The 16,462-nt window shown below is 48.7% G+C and overlaps 1 protein-coding gene across 1 annotated transcript in view; it reads left to right on the top strand.

The window, feature by feature from the left end:
• Positions 1-16,358, top strand: part of cubn (cubilin (intrinsic factor-cobalamin receptor)) — a 31,563-nt gene extending 15,205 nt beyond the window's left edge. The window contains exons 33-66 of the mRNA XM_028959266.1: positions 68-181; positions 268-396; positions 476-608; positions 692-897; positions 979-1,160; positions 1,365-1,557; positions 1,673-1,870; positions 1,951-2,097; positions 2,224-2,414; positions 2,504-2,672; positions 3,005-3,176; positions 3,306-3,484; positions 3,949-4,158; positions 4,365-4,505; positions 4,637-4,818; positions 4,922-5,093; positions 5,186-5,389; positions 6,129-6,278; positions 6,374-6,495; positions 6,575-6,800; positions 6,991-7,178; positions 7,258-7,414; positions 7,495-7,644; positions 7,721-7,909; positions 8,861-8,990; positions 10,179-10,396; positions 12,008-12,207; positions 12,287-12,449; positions 12,590-12,798; positions 13,560-13,704; positions 14,575-14,756; positions 14,839-15,004; positions 15,849-16,084; positions 16,193-16,358. Coding sequence (XP_028815099.1) covers positions 68-181; positions 268-396; positions 476-608; positions 692-897; positions 979-1,160; positions 1,365-1,557; positions 1,673-1,870; positions 1,951-2,097; positions 2,224-2,414; positions 2,504-2,672; positions 3,005-3,176; positions 3,306-3,484; positions 3,949-4,158; positions 4,365-4,505; positions 4,637-4,818; positions 4,922-5,093; positions 5,186-5,389; positions 6,129-6,278; positions 6,374-6,495; positions 6,575-6,800; positions 6,991-7,178; positions 7,258-7,414; positions 7,495-7,644; positions 7,721-7,909; positions 8,861-8,990; positions 10,179-10,396; positions 12,008-12,207; positions 12,287-12,449; positions 12,590-12,798; positions 13,560-13,704; positions 14,575-14,756; positions 14,839-15,004; positions 15,849-16,084; positions 16,193-16,300 — 5,861 coding nt within the window. The 3' untranslated portion in view covers positions 16,301-16,358. The remainder of the gene's footprint in view (positions 1-67; positions 182-267; positions 397-475; positions 609-691; positions 898-978; positions 1,161-1,364; positions 1,558-1,672; positions 1,871-1,950; positions 2,098-2,223; positions 2,415-2,503; positions 2,673-3,004; positions 3,177-3,305; positions 3,485-3,948; positions 4,159-4,364; positions 4,506-4,636; positions 4,819-4,921; positions 5,094-5,185; positions 5,390-6,128; positions 6,279-6,373; positions 6,496-6,574; positions 6,801-6,990; positions 7,179-7,257; positions 7,415-7,494; positions 7,645-7,720; positions 7,910-8,860; positions 8,991-10,178; positions 10,397-12,007; positions 12,208-12,286; positions 12,450-12,589; positions 12,799-13,559; positions 13,705-14,574; positions 14,757-14,838; positions 15,005-15,848; positions 16,085-16,192) is intronic.
• The last annotated feature ends 104 nt before the right edge of the window (positions 16,359-16,462 follow it).

The raw sequence follows: 16,462 nt of genomic DNA on the forward strand, positions 1-16,462 counted from the left end.
TCTGGCTACGATGTTATCTCAGCAATGTTTTGCCTCAAAAATGTCTTTTCTTGGTTGAAACCTGCAGTTACCCATGTGACCTTGTCCTTCACTGACTTTGAACTTGAGATGATCAATTCCAGCTGCTCCCATGATGCTGTGGAGGTTTTGGATGGGGACAACGATCAGGCCCCGCTGGTTGGTAAGGGACCCTGATGCCAGCGTTCCAGCAGATTTCAGTTTTTATGGAGACCCGGGCACCTCATCTACTGTTCTCCTGACTTCCAGGCCGCTACTGCGGAAGGGACGTCCCTCACCCAGTCACCTCATTCAGCAATGCGCTGGTTGTCAATTTTGTCAGTGACTCCTCTGTTTCCAAGAAGGGCTTCCGGGCAACCTACTCAGCCTCTACTTCCAGTAAGAGACGACCAGCAGCTCCGCTCCTCTCACTGGTTCTTCTGTAACGTTCTAAATGTTTCTCTGCCCTGCGGTCAAGGTTGTGGGGGCTCGTTCCACATGGAGTCTGGAGTGTTCAACAGCCCCAACTACCCCGATGCATATCCCCCAAATGCTGAATGTGTGTGGAGAATCACCAGCTCTCCTGGCAACCGTCTGCAGATGTCCTTCATGTGAGTGACGGCCTGCCATAACCAAATGGAAAGATGCCGTGAGACCCTGTTACAAGAGGTACGTCTCTTTTCTGCCCCTCTAGCATGTTCGAGCTCCAGGAAAGTTCTGACTGCAGCCATGACTACCTGGAAATCCGTGAGGGCAACTCAACTGGTCAGCTGATTGGACGCTTCTGTGGAAACGGCCTCCCGTCAAACTACACCTCTGTGATTGGCCATGTGCTGTGGCTGAAGTTTGTCTCCGACGCCTCCATCAGCGGAGCAGGTTTCAGGATCAGCTTTTCCCACTGTGAGTTCCTCTCGTAGAGTTCCATTCTGAACCCATAGAATAAAGCCTGCATGATGTTTGATGAACTTGGGTTCCTTCCAGTGTACGGAAACGACATCATGGGTTCCTCTGGCCAGATCGCATCACCATTGTGGCCACGCACCTACCCAAATGATGCCGACTACCGCTGGACCATCACCGTTGATGCCGACTTCTATATCCGCATCCAGTTTCTGGAGATGGACATTGAGGACCTGTCCAACTGCTATTATGACCAGCTGAGGGTATGTTCTTGTTAGCCGTGATTTTTTTGGGCCGAGTTCTGTACAAATGTTTATTCAGATCTCATAGATGTACCAATTTGATTTTGGTGTTCAGAGGTCTTCAAATTAGGTCTATGAGTTCAAATTAGTTATGAGTTTTGCATGAAGTGTCTTGCACAATATCTTGAGTGTGTTTTCCTGATTTATCTCCACCTACTTCTTTAGATATTTGATGGGCCCAATGTTCACGGTTATCCCCTGGGCACCTTCTGCGGCCTTGCCCTGCCCGAGCCGGTCAGCAGCTCCGGGAGCGTTTTGACGCTGGAGTTCCGTTCAGACTCATTGATCGGGGGAAAAGGATTTCTCCTCGAGTGGACAGCCGTCCAGAGGACTGGACCAATCCCAACCATCGCCCCAGGTCAGTGCATTCAGTCTTCATATTCAGTGAGAACATCTAGAGCAGGGTAGAACTCTGCACATTTATTTCTACATTATCTGATTTTAAATGTAATTGTGTGTGTGTGTAATACCAGGGGACTGTGGCGGTGCGCTGATGCCCGGGGACACGCCTCACTTCCTGTTCTCACCTGGCTGGCCTAACAACTACGCAACCAATCTCGAATGCTCATGGGTAATCCGCTCACCTGGATCAATTGTGGAGCTCAACCTGCTGTTTGTGGACATAGAGGAAGCCCCTGAGTGCTTCTATGACAGCCTGGACGTCCGGGATGGTAAGACAGGACCCTTCACGTCCTTGCTAATGTAACACATTACACAGATATTCATGGTCAATGTGTGTGTGTGTCTCCAGGTGAAACCAACCTGTCTCCCTTGCTGGGGCGTGTTTGCGGGCATGACCCACCAGGACCCTTCCATTCCACAGGAGAGGCCATGTTCTTGCGCTTCACATCAGACAGTGTTGTAACTGGACGTGGCTTCAATGCCTCTTACTCTAAGGGTGAGACCCGCACCTTGTTACCTCTTTCATCCTCAGGTGTCCAGGTGGATCTCCATCTTAATTCAAGTTTTCAGCTCCTTGTGACGTTTTATACCTGTTCTAAACGACGGTTGGCATCTTTTCCAGGATGTGGAGGCCTCCTCCATACAGACAGAGGGGTTATCAGTACCTCGGGTTACCCCCATAACTACCCTGCCAACCAGGACTGCAGCTGGCATGTAATGGTCACCCCTGGTTTCCGAGTGTCCATTAGCTTCTTGAGCCCATTCCAGATTCAGGGCTTTGGAACGGGATGCACCTCAGGAGATTATGTGGAGGTGTGTGGTTAATATCTTATTATTGCCCTGTTAAGTGTTTCACCCTGATTTATTAAGCTGTACCGATTAGTTTTTTTTCACCTCTGCAGTTACAGAATGGGCCCGATTCCTCTGCTCCCTCACTGGGCGGCCGAATCTGTGGATCGTCCCCCCCATCCATCCTTCAAACCTCTGATAACAACCTCCATGTGCGCTTTGTTTCCGATGGTTCCAATGAGGCCGCTGGTTTTAAACTCGTATTTGAGGCTCACAGTCAGGGTGAGATTATAGATTATTTATATTTTTCTGTTATATTATTATGGGCATATGACACTTGGTTTGATGCCACCATGTGTCGTGACTGAAAGATTGAAGCAATTTAACAGAATTTTTTGCCATCAGAATTTGTGCAGAAACTACATCAGGAAGATTATTTTTTAATTTTTCAAAGTCAAAGTGAAGTGATTGTCACATGTGATACACAGCAGCACAGTACAGGCTTTTTGATAGGTTTTGTGGTTTTGGTAATGTTTTACATTTCACAGTTTGAGGGTTATGGCTGCAGATTGAAGAGAGAACCTAAAAAGCTCTGAACCCTCACGTTTTTTCAGCTTGTGGAGGAACCATTCATCTGAGTGATTCGGACCCACCAGGGTACATCATGTCTCCCAACTATCCATCCCCGTACCCTGTGAAAATTGACTGCGTTTGGGTCATCACTGTGCCCAACGGCGAGGCTGTGCAACTGGACTTTGAGGACTTTGATGTTGAGCCTAGTAGCAGGTATGATGCACCGATCAAAGATTATCGAAGAACATCGCGATCTATTACGCGACTTAATACGGTTCCCCACAACGTTGTCTGTCAGATGATAAATCCACTTTTATTTTCCGCTCTCTCCACACCTCGCAGCTGTTTCTATGACTATGTGGAAATCCGAGACGGAGCCAGCCCAGATTCCCAACCCATTTCCAAGCTCTGCGGCAGTCAAAGGCCATCTACCCAGCGTGCCACGGGCCCACTGATGTACGTGCGCTTCCGGTCGGACAGTGTAGTTTCCCACAAGGGCTTCAAGGCCAAGTACTCAATTGGTGAGAATCTTTCTCTGCTAATGACAATGTTTCAAACCATCAAACCATGAAATATTTATAGTTATGTTTGGTGTCTTGTGCACTGTAAACAGATAAATATGTGTATATTGGTCTGAATCAGAGTCTTCCGGAATAAAATTACCCCGTGCGGTCGGTTTCTCTCCTTCGAGATACAAATAACTGCCAGCTGTGTGACCTTGATGGCCCTGGGCTAGCCAGGTGGCACCCATTCACATGAGTGCTGGGTCCTAATCACCCTCAGTGTTGCCTGTCGGGTAGAGGTTATTAGGATCCTTTAAATGTTTATTTGCAAATGTTTTTGGCCATTGTGCTGTTAATTTACATTCTTTAAACTTTCACTTATTTTCATGATGTCGAGCATCTGTAAAGAAGGGCTTCAGTCGCCATCTAGATTTGGCGGCTCAGGTGGCTCAGGTATATCTGACATATCCCGTCACCCTCAGCCACGTGTGGAGGCAGATACACCGGACAGAGCGGCACAATCCACAGCCCTGGGTACCCTGATGCCAACTACCCTGACGCCGCCAGCTGCGAGTGGTACCTGGAGGGTCCCACAGGGCACTACCTCACCCTGAGCTACAACGCCTTCAGCCTGCAGACCAGCACCGAGTGCAGCGGCGACTTTGTGGAGATCCGTGAATACAACGCCTCAGGTCGAACTAACAAGCCCAGTTTACCAGTTAACCATGTTGTACAGTATATAAAATTTACCATGTTTATATACAGTATGTGCACAAATTGTGTAATCGGTGGTTAAATGTCAGCGTGCTCAGAGATGCTCTGATGGTCCCGGACACCTACGGTTTGGACGGCGGTTAAAAGGATTTATCTACTTGTCCTTTGTTGCTGCTCTCTACAGGCCGCCTGCTGGGGATGCATTGTGGGAGCTCCATTCCTGCTCCCATGGACACTGGCGACAGCTTTGCCTACGTTAAGTTTGTTAGTGATGGCAGTGGGAACGCCGAGGGCTTCAGTCTTTCGTTTGAAGCCAGTGTGGAGGGTGGGTCACCATTCAGACCACAGGCTGATGGATTCCAAGTCGTTAAATCCATTGTTTGCTGGAAGGCGGTGAGAAGAGATTTATGGCGAGACCAGTAAAAAAAACCCATTTTCTCCTCTCCATCTCCCCAGAATGTGGCGGGGATCTAAATGCTCCAGCGGGTACCATCTCATCTCCAAATTACCCCAACCTCTACCCCCACGGCCGGACTTGCCGCTGGCACATCACTGTTCCCCAAGGTCGCAGGGTCACGCTCACCATCACCGACCTGCGACTGCAGGACCACGGTGCCTGCAGCTACGACTACGTAGAAGTGAGAATTCACATGCATGGCATTTATCAGACTTTCTACGGACTTCTTTGGACTGAGTGCATCTTTATAGTACTGGTTGTGATTCTGAGGGTTTCATCTTCAGATTTTTAATGGCGTTCAGTCCAGCGCTCCTCGCCTGGAGCGCCTCTGTGGCAACGTGCCATCCGGCATGCAGGTCAAGTCGTCAGGGAATACCATGGCGGTAGTTTTCCGCACTGATGCGTCCGTGTCCAGCGGAGGCTTCAGTGCTGACTACTCTTCAGATGAGGCAGCAGGTAAGTAAAAACGTTCAGATCTCCAGACAATGTCTAAATGAAGGAGACATGTCATGTAAAATGTATTATTTGTTGACATGTTCTTTTTACAGAATGTGGTGGCATCCTGACCGACGGCAGTGGAGGAAATTTCACTTCGCCGGGTTACGGCACGTCCAACTACAGCAACAGTCTGAACTGCGAATGGCAGCTTCTGAACCCGAATCACGTCAACTCCTCCATCGTTGTGCTGCTCGACGAGCTTCACCTCCAGAGTGACACGACCTGCAGGAAGGACTACATCGAGTTTCGGATGGGTGAGCCCTTCTGCACTTCCACCTCCCAGCCCATAGGGAGTGCTGTTGTATTCACTTTATACCAGCTGCAATGGAACGTTCTATTTAAATAAAATATGTACTTGTCTTCATCAGCATGTGGCATATAACTGTATTTCTGGAAACACTGAATGAACAACCCTGGCTCCTCCCTTCCTCCTTCATTCCTCTTTTTTCTCCGCTCATTATATCATTTGTTCGTGGTTCAATCAGCAATCACAAATCACAAGTCTGCAGCCAAACCAGAATTTTACATTTATGGTATTTATCAGATGCCCTTATCTGAAGCGACTTAGTTACAGGGACAGTCCCCCTGGAGACACTCGGGGACACGATGATAGTAAGTGGGGTTTGAACCTGTTCCTTTATTCAAGCGTTCTGATTGGTGAACTGGAGAATCTTACAAAAAGGTCACAAAACTGGCTTATAACAGTCCGTGTTTGCTTGTGTTGACTTGATCTTGCTAAACTCACAAATATATATAAATACATGCAATTATATAAGTGGGTGCTAGTAGCCTAGTGGGTAACACACTTGCCTATGAACCATAAGACCCAGGTTCAAACCCCACTTACTACCATCATGTCCCTGAGCAAGACACTTAACCCTGAGTGTCTCCAGGGGGGGACTGTCCCTGTAACTACTGACTGTAAGACGCTCTGAAAAGGGCGTCTGGTAAATGCTGGAAATGTCAATATAATGTGTGTTTTTTTTTGTGCAGATGATTCTACTGGGGAGAGGCTGGCCCGATTCTGTGGGCAGACCATCCAACCCGTTCCTATTGTGGTGTCCACCTCTGGGCTTTGGGTCCACTTCTTGTCTGATGAGAGTGGGGTTGACCTGGGCTTCAAAGCCAGATATTACTTCTCTGGTCAGTGCAGATTTGACTCTTTAATTTGCTTGTAATGTAGTGATTTAGGCTTCCATGACAGTGGAGGTGACCCAGTGACTCCGATTCCTCTGTAGAGTGTGGAGGCCTTCAGGCTGGGGAGGGAGGAGAGATCACCAGCCCTGGTTACCCTGGCAACTACCCCGGCCAGAGCCGCTGTGCCTGGCTCTTGGAGGCCCCTGAGGGCCACACCATTTCTGTGAGTATCACAGAAAATTGTTCTGAGAAATGGCCTCACTGATGAGAATTCTGAATGTACAATTTTACCCACCATCCAGCTGACCTTCACCTACTTCCAAGTGGAGGCTCATGACACCTGCTCCTGGGACTCCGTCACCATCTTCAACGGGGCGTCACCTGGGTCTCCCATCATTGGCCAGTACTGTGGGACCACCTCCCCTGGTACCATAAAGTCCGGGTCCAACAAAATGGTTGTGGTCTTCCTCGCTGACCACTCTGTCAACATGGGAGGCTTTGTGGCCACCTGGTCAACCGACTCCTCAGGTATGTCACGAAGACGGCATTTCAGGGGACCCAGTACGGTTATCAGAGTATTTTCAGTTCCGCGTATCTGTGTGGATGGCCACATGCTTCTGTGTTAGAACCCAAAAACCCGTTTTAGAGAAGAGCGTTATTGTGTGGTCCTCTGATTGACGATGATGGAGGAATTTACCTGATGTTCACCCTCCTGCAGGGTGCGGTGGGGTTATTCATGCCGACACGGGCACTTTTAAAACACCCAACTACCCTCAGAACTTCCCCACCAACATCGAGTGTTCCTGGACCGTCATCGCCCACGAGGGCAACCATTTGGAGATGAGCTTCAGCAGCGACTTCCAGATCCCAGACTCCACTGGGCACTGCCAGAACAGCTACGTGAAGGTGGCCCGTTAACCCAGACTCACAAGCCAGGAGATTAAATCCGTAATGGTGCAATGGTGCATCTGGTGTGTTGTTCCAGGTGTGGTCTGGAGACCAGGAATCTGATGCCGGACTGCTGGCCACAGCTTGTGGAACATCGGCTCCTGCACCAGTCATCGCCCCATACAACATCATCACCAGCCGCTTCCAGTCCTCTGAGAACCCTGGCAAGGGCTTCAGTGCCTCCTTCACCACACGTGAGTGTAGCTCCTGGCAGTGTCCTCCACCAGGAGACATGGTCTTCCAATCGGCGTCTCTCGTGCGCGATGTCCCTCAGGTTGCGGCGCGAACTTCACTGCACCGACGGGTCGCGTCGTGTCTCCCGGCTACCCGGCCGAGTACCCGCCCAACTCCAACTGTGACTACCTCATCGACGCTGGAGCCCAAACGGTCATCTTCCTCACCTTCAAGGCCTTCCACACCGAAGGTGGGTTCCTCGAGCAGGAACTGTGCTCACGGCGTGTTTAAAGGTAGCCCTGAATCCAACCTCCTGCCTGCTGCAGCTCACGGCACGTGCTTGTTTGACGGCGTGAAGATCTACAGGGGCCCGTCCGTCACCGGCGACCTCCTTGCCACGGTGTGTGGTGACACGCTCCCAGGCCCTTTCGCCACCTTTGGGCCCATGCTGGTCAACTTCTACTCCGATTCCATAATCCATGACATCGGCTTCATGGCTGAATACCGAGCCATCCGTGAGTATGATGACCTACGTCGATCAGAACATCACCATTCCAAACCCGTTCCTGCTGCTTATATTGATTGTTCTGCAGTATCCATCATGCCTGGAGCTCCAAGGGTCATTGTTCTGGGAATCTGATGTATATTTAGGGCTCGTGTGTAATTATATAATCATGCCTGGGGCGTGGTCACTGATAATCTGCATGTTGGTTTTGGTGGTGGGCGTGGTCACGTTTGTGACCTTCAGTGACGTCCCCTGTGTACAGGGGTTATTGGGAGTGCGGCGAACGTTTGAAAAGGAGGGAGCCTGTAGTCACACCCTATTTCCATTTCCAGAGCGACTTAGTCAAAAGTGACAGTGACAGTCCCCCTGGAGATGCTTGGGGTTAAGTGTCTTGCTCGGGGACACAATGGTAGTAAGTGGGGTTTGAACCTGGGACTTTGTTGTCTTCAGATCCGTAAACAAGTGTCTTAATTCTTCATTCTGATTAGCGAACTAATGAATCTGACATTTGCGAGTGTCCCCAAATCCTCTACGCCTACATATTGTCCCTGGAGTGTGTCGGGCTCAGGCTCCGGTTGAGGGCACGGCGGGCACCCGGCAGTGTGGGTACGGTGGACGCCGACTCCGGGGCTGTTTACGGCGCGCAGGAATGCGAGTGCTGAAGCCGCATGAATGCCGAATGTGCAGAATGGCGCTGCGCCGCGATTTGGGAACAATCGGGGGGGATTTGAGCGGGATGGGCATGGCACGTGGGGAATATGCTGCCGCTGGGAGGATTTTCATTGTGCCCACAGACACATTCACAGTCGGGTCTGTGCACGGTCCACACTGACCTTTGACCTTTGTGTAGCCCAACTGTAAAAAAGTATACGAGTCTGTAGACATGATTGTGGAAATTTGATGGCTAACTGGGTTCCATGAAAGGACAAGATGTTGTAGATGTTCTCTTACCGTTCTGCAGCGTGCGGCGGAGTGTTCAACAGCAGCTCGGGTTCGGTCAGCAGCCCCACCCTCTCCATCTCAGAGTACCACCACAACATGAACTGCACGTACCACGTCATCGTCAGCAACAACCGCATCGTCGACCTGAAGTGAGCACCTGTTCCTCACCCTGTTTCCTCCTGCAGATGCGAGAGCGTTTGTGCAAAGCTGGTTCGTGTAAAAGTGTGTGTGAGAGGGAGAGGAAGCGCTTCCCATTCTACACTGATTCATTATTTCAGTTTTTACAGTCCAGGCCAAAAGTGTGGACACCTTCTCATTCAAGGTGTTTTCTTAATCTTCATGACCATTTACGTTGGTAGATTCTCACTGAAGGTATCAAAACTATGAATGAACACATGTGGAGTTATGGACTTAACAAAAAAAGGTGAAATAAGTGAAAACATGTTTTATATTCTAGTTTCTTTGCTCTGATTACTGCTTTACACACTCTTGGCATTCTCTCGATGAGCTTCAAGAGGTCGTCACCTGAAATGCTTCTCCAACAGTCTTGAAGGAGTTCCCAGAGGTGTTTAGCACTTGTTGGTCCAGCTCACCCCAAACCATCTGGACTGGGTTCAGGTCCAGTGACTGTGGATGTCAGGTCTCCACTTTTTGTTAAGTACAGAACTCCACATGTGTTCATTCATAGTTTTGATGCCTTCAGTGAGAATCTACCAACGTAAATTGTCATGAAAATAAAGAAAACACATCGAATAGGGTGTCCAAACTTTTGGCCTCTACTGTATCTGAACAGGGTCATATCTGAAACAATTTTTCAGAAATGCATTTATTATTTAGATCCTTAAATACCTAAATTTTTATTTACATTGCAAACCCACAATTCAGGTTTTAAAAGGCCATAAGGCACAAAATCCTGCAGTGTTTTCAAATGTAGAACTTGTTTTGAGGCAGGTGGACACATGTGTGCTTTTTAAGCTGTTTAGCTGTGGATCTCATGCGTTTTACAATGTACACTGGCAAAAATTCAATGTCGTTTGGGCCTAGTTTACACAGGACACTAACATTATTTATTACTGTACAGTACTACATTGATTATATCATGAGTAATAACTACACTGCGTTTAAACAGACAGCAGCCTTGAATATTAATAATAATGCGCCACTAGAGGGAGCTGGAGTACCACCAGATTGAGAACCAAGGATACACATTATTAATAAACGTCCTGAAATAATCTAACAGATTAAAAGTGAATGTGTTATATGAGGTGTTGTTAGATTGTTCATGATTTCAGAAGTTGTTGGTACAGGTCTGTGTTGGGATTGCTCTGCTCCTGCAGGTTCAACACTTTCCACCTGGAGGTGTCCTCGTCCTGCGTGGCCGACTACGTGGCCGTGTATGATGGTCCTGACACCTTCTCCCCTCTGATGGGGAAATTCTGCGGTCAGCAGCTTCCTCCCAGCCTGCGCTCCTCCTCGAATCAGATGTACATCGTGTTCTGGACGGACTCGTCCATAGCATCAGATGGGTGGAGGGCGACGTACCGGGAAACTTTAGGTAAAAACACCCTTGTACAAATATGAATGCATTTTGGATTTGGAATCAAACCCAATCAATAACAATAAACCCAATTTCCAAATACAAGACATGCAAGGAACCTTCTGAGCGTAATAAACAGGGTTAATGTTCTTCTCTGCTGGTAAACGGGCGCTGTACCAGCTTTCATCCACCGTGATGCGATGGCAGCAGATGGCACAGGGTCTGCGCCCAGAGTGGCCGGCCTCTGACATTCTTGTGTGTCTGCCGGAGACAGGCGGCTGGAACAACGCGGCGCTCTGTGTCTCAGGGCGTGGCCCTTTTGGGTTACAATGGCCGCTGTTCACTGCCCACCGTCTCTGGCATCTCTGAGGGCGAGTGATGGGAAGAGCTTGAACTTCTGCCAGATGCTTTTGTTTTCTGCCCTCGACGTTTCGGTCTTTGGAGGAAACGTTTTGTTGGCTGCTGGATTCTTTCTGATGATAACGTCCAGTAAAAACGCTCAGTTGTTCTTTATCGTGAGAACAAATTCTATTAAAATGGAGCCTTTTCACTCACTCAAGAAGAGAAGAGGATAAATTCTGAGGCCATCATTCGCTAAATTCATTCATTTTGTTCACGGGTTGTACCAAGGATCTGGATGCAGACCCTGCTCCTGGACATCCAACCGCTGAAAGGTTCTCAGTCAAAATCTCCTGAAGCTACTTCAGATCAGGATAGACTGAAAACCTTCTGGCAGGTTTGAGAAACACTGCTGTATGCCCAAGCTTACCTGGAACAAGCCACACAAACAAAATGAAAGTTCATATAGAAAACCTGGAGAAGCTTCTGGTCTGGTGTCCTGTTTTCCAGTTTATCTTCTGCAGTGAATTAAATATTTTATTAATTTCAATGGGTAGTTGTAGATTAAGGTGGTTGAGAGAAGCCTAGAGTGCAATTTCTCAAAGAACTGAAATAACATTTTACTCTGTTATTTTTTATTAACATAATTGAAACAGAATTATTAGTAATATTTAGTTCAATTCAGCCTTTATGAATCATCTCTACGTTATTATATATACGACATATGTGGAAACTGGTCACATATATGACATAAGTTAAATATTCTGCTTTTGTGAAAATAAATAGTTTGTCCAGGTTTTCTGCAAGGTTTTATATGTCACTAGCGCCACCTGCTGGAATGAACTTCAAACTCTTCCTCTCACTCCCCATCTCCCCACCTCTCTTTCTCTCTCTCTGTCTCTGTCTCCCTCTCTCTCCCCCTCTCTCTACTCTGTCTGTCTCCATTTCTCTCCCCCTCTTTCTGTCTCTGTCTCTCTCCCCATCTCTCTTCTTGTCTCCCTCTCTCTCTCCATCTCTCTGTCTCCCTCTCTCTCGCCATCTCTCTGTCTCCCTCTCTCCATCTCCCTGTCTCTGTCTCCCTCTCTCTCCCCATATCTCTCTGTCTCCCCCTCTCTCTCTCTCCATCTCTCTCCCCATCTCCCCCTCTCTCTTTCTCTGTCTGTCTCCATTTCTCTCCCCCTCTATATTTCTCTGTCTCTCTCCCCATCTCTCTTCCTGTCTCCCTCTCTCTCTCTCTCTTTCTCCCTCCCCTCTCTCTCTCACCATCTCTGTCCCTCCCCCCTCTCTCAGGTCCTCAGCAGGGCTGTGGAGGTTTCCTTGATGCCAGTCAGGGCACGCTGGGTTCCCCGGACATTAACGGCGATGGCCGATACGAGCACTTCCTGGACTGCATGTGGACCATCACGGCGCCGGTGAATAAAGTGGTGAACCTGACGTTCAGCGCTTTTGACCTGGAGCCTGGATCCCCCTGCAGATACGACTACGTCGGGGTAAGAACTCTCATCAAAGTCGCACTGCGAGTGTTTAAAAGTGGAAAAGACGTCCAGTTCCAACGTCCTAACGTTCCAGGTTCATGACGGCGAGAGCGGCCACTTCCCTCTGGTGGGAACCTACTGTGGGAACACGGTGCCACCGTCATTTGCCTCTTCTGGGAACTTCCTGTTTGTTCACTTCGTCAGCGACGGTTCGGTTGCGTTCAGTGGCTTTAATGCCACCTACCAAACCGTGGACAGTAAGACACACACACAAACAGACACACACACACACACACACACACACAAAAACAGACAGACACACACACACACACACGTCCATGATGTCTGAATGTACCTGGTGATGTAACCCTGAACGAGTGACGTCTGTGGTGCTCAGGTCTCTGCGGTGGCACCTTCAACGCCACCACCTCGCCCCAGACCATCACGTCCCCCATGTTCCCCTACGCCTACCCCCCCTTCACCTCCTGCCGCTGGATCCTGGACGCGCCGCCCCAGGAGAACGTCAAGGTGGCGGTGCAGCAGTTCCACCTGCAGTCCAGCCAGAGCTGCAGCGCCAACTACCTGGAGTTTAAAGACTGGCCCATGGTGAGGAACACCACACAGACGACGGGCAGGACGCCCTCTAGTGGCCGGATTCTTTTTTATTCCTTCTCTGTATGACAGTAACCAAATTTTGGAACACAGACCTCATGTAAAAAATACCGGGTACAATCAGAGTAAATATATTAGTGTATTTCAATTAATATATATATAAACCACGTATAGTTTCTAAAATTTAGATTTGCTTTAAGAGTTGGTCATTTTTTAGTTGTTAATAGGTTTTGATTGCTCATCATAATCATAATCAGAAAAAAAATACAATTTTCATCAACTGAATTTAGACCAAAAATGACTTAGTTGACTGAAACGTGACTAGACTAAAAGTATATATATATATATATATATTTCAATTAATTTCATATATATATATAAAAACACATATAGTCTCTAACTGCAGTACAGCTCACTGTGACACAGTGACACGTGTCCTCTGTATTTAACTGTCACCCTTGGTGAGTAGTGGGGGGAGCAGGGTGTGGGGATGGGACCTTCATCAAGGGGACCTCAGTGGCACCTTGGCGGATCGGGATTCGAACCGACAACCTTCCGCTAGGCCACCACTGCCCCAATATAGCCGATATGAAGATGGATAAAGCAGGTTTTTAGGAACGATTGATGAAAATGAATGCATGATGATTTGAGAAGGTTGTGGATCGGTAAATCGGTTTACAGAACCTCCTCAGATGCAGATGCTCCTGTCTCAGTATTACTGTCTGAAGAACGTTACTGGTCCTATACTCCACCAGGGAGACTACGGCCAAGCGCACAAGTTCTGCGGCTCAGACGCCCACATCCCGGATTTCTACAGCTACGGCCGCACCATGTTCATCATCTTCAAGTCCGACGCCTTCCTGAGCGGGAACGGATTCAGTCTGAGCTACCAGGTGGCAGGTAGACAAATTCCCCGTTTACAGCCCTCGGGACGTCCTGGAAGGAAGCAGGCCGCTGAATTACTGGTCACGGCCCTCTTTTATTTGGACAAGAAGATGTTACTGTTTTATTTCAGTCAAATCCGAATTTAATCGTGTAAGATTCTGTGATGAATCACGTTCACTGCAGAGTACAGTGATGCGTGTTTTTACACTTACATTTATATTTAAGGCGTTTACCAGACGTCCTGATCCAGAGCGACTTACAACGTGTTTCCATGGATGAAGTGGTCAGTTCTGGTTCACTAGGACCCCCAACTATGAATACAATCTTTTTATTCACTCTGTTCTAGTTTCTATACAGAAGTCAGACAAGAAGAAGGTTACAAGTTCATCTAAATATTCTATAATTAATAATATTATAAATAAAGAGGAAGGTGTTGAGCTGCCGTGTGAAGGTGCTCAGTGACTGAGCTGGAAGTTCATTCCACCACCGAGGGGCCAAGACGGAGAAGAGTCTAGATGAGCGTCTTCCTTTTACCTTCAGAGATGGAGGGACCAGGCGAGCAGTACTGGAGGCTCGGAGTATATGAGGTGCAGTGCGAGGTGTAATAAGGGCTGTGAGGTAGGATGGTGCTACTCCATGTTTGGCTTTGTAGGCCAGCATCAGTATTTTGAACCTGATGCGTGCAGCTACTGGGAGCCGGTGGAGGGAACGTAGCAGAGGGGCGGTGTGGGAGAACTTGGGAAGGTTGAACATCAGTCGTGCTGCTGCGTTCTGTATGAGTTGTAGAGGTCAGGTGTACGTAGAGGTGGAGTTTTTGTTTCGTTGGGAGCTACGGAACCTGATCTAAGCAGCTTTTGAGCATCAGGGTTTTCTGTGTCCCCCCAGGGTGCAGCAGGACGTATGAACAGGTGTACGGGTACCTGAAGAGCCCGGGCTGGCCCGACGTGTACCCGCACAACCTGGACTGCAGCATGGTGCTGCGCGCCCCGCAGGGCAGCTCCATCTCCCTGTTCTTCCACAGCTTCGACCTGGAGGCGCACGCGGCCTGCGCCTTCGACTACCTGGAGGTGAGGACCCCGGAAAGCGCGCGCCCCAACGCCCGCCCATGACAGGGCCGAGTAACCCCGAAACGCTGTGTGCCGCGCGCAGGTGCGGAACGGCAGTGCAGACGGCGCCCCGCTGCTGGGGAAGTTCTGTGGCAGCGCCCTGCCCAGCCCCGTCTTCCCCGGGTCCAACCAGCTCTTCCTGCGCTTCAAGAGCGACTTCACCGACACCCGCAACGGCTTCGAGATCACCTGGACCTCCTCTCCTCAAGGTGTCCTCATCTACCCACAGCATCAGTATTTCTACTTTTATTCACTGAAGCCGCATTTACACACACACACACACACACACACACACACACACACACACACACTTTAAAATGAAGTGTAAAAGAATACAACATGTGAGTAGAAAAACTCGGGGAGAAATGCAGCCACTGGGATGGATATAGTAATAATAATAATTATAACCTTGTTTAAATTATGAAATGGGTTTGACTAAAGAAAAATTTAAAGACAGGTGGTAGTGGCCTAGTGGGTAACACACTCGCCTGTGCACCAGAAGTCCCAGGTTCAAACCCCACTTACTACCATCGTGTCCCTGAGCAGGACACTTAACCCTGAGTGTCTCCAGGTGGACTGTCCCTGTAACTACTGACTGTAAGTCGCTCTGGATACGGACGTCTTGTAAATACTGTAAATTTAAATGTAAATGAAAATGTTGTTTTTGTCTGTTCTACTCGGTACTTGTACTATATCGACTGGGTTTAATAGAATTGCATTACTGAAAAGGAGACTAAAATACAATTTTCATTACCTAAATGTGGACAAACAGGCCGCCAAAAACAACTACAGCCCCGACTCCCTGTTCATCTCCTTTATTACCAGATTTTACACTTTTGAATTTGATTGGGACATTAAGTTATCGTCACATAGCTTCTGATCTCTGATTCACGTTGTTTACTGCAATAAATATTCCTGTTTAACTCACAGTACGGGACATTCTGCAGGTCCAATAAATACGCTATTAGTGCTATATTAATCTTAATCTAGTGTGAGTGTGTGTGTGTGTGTGTGTGTGGTGGGGTGTGTAACTGAGCATCTGTGCCTGTCCAGGTTGTGGTGGGGTTCTGTACGGCGACCACGGCTCCTTCACCAGTCCGAATTTCCCGGGTTCCTATGGCAACAACACGCAGTGCGACTGGACCATCCGGGCGCCCGGCGGCCGCGTGGTGACCGTCACCTTCGTCCAGATCAGCATCGACGACCCGGGCGACTGTCAGAACAACTTCCTGAAGCTGTACGACGGGCCGGACGCCGGCAGCCCGGCCGTGGGGCCGTACTGCGGAGCGGTGGGGCCCCTACTGTTCACCGCCTGCTTTCACCCTTGACCTTTGCCATTTTTTCCACTTCTGGGGTTAAAGACGAACTTCTGACCCTTTTATCCTCTCTTCCCGCAGGAGACCAACATCGCGCCCTTCACGGCCTCCTCCAACCTCGTCTTCGTCCAGTTCCGGGCGCAGGCCGCCACGCTGCCGTCAGGCTTCAGACTGACATGGAGCAGCTGATGGCGCTCGCTCGTACGTTTACAGAAATTAATCATGAAAGCAGATCTGTACACATATAACAGGCAAATGATCCAAGTGCTGCTGATCTTTGTTCCAATTTTGTGTAAATAAGAAATTTTCCGTTTGTATATTTAACGTGTTTTTTTTTTTTTTTTTTGGTTA

This window comes from Denticeps clupeoides, chromosome 2, assembly GCF_900700375.1.
Source record: "Denticeps clupeoides chromosome 2, fDenClu1.1, whole genome shotgun sequence".
Lineage (NCBI taxonomy): Eukaryota > Metazoa > Chordata > Actinopteri > Clupeiformes > Denticipitidae > Denticeps > Denticeps clupeoides.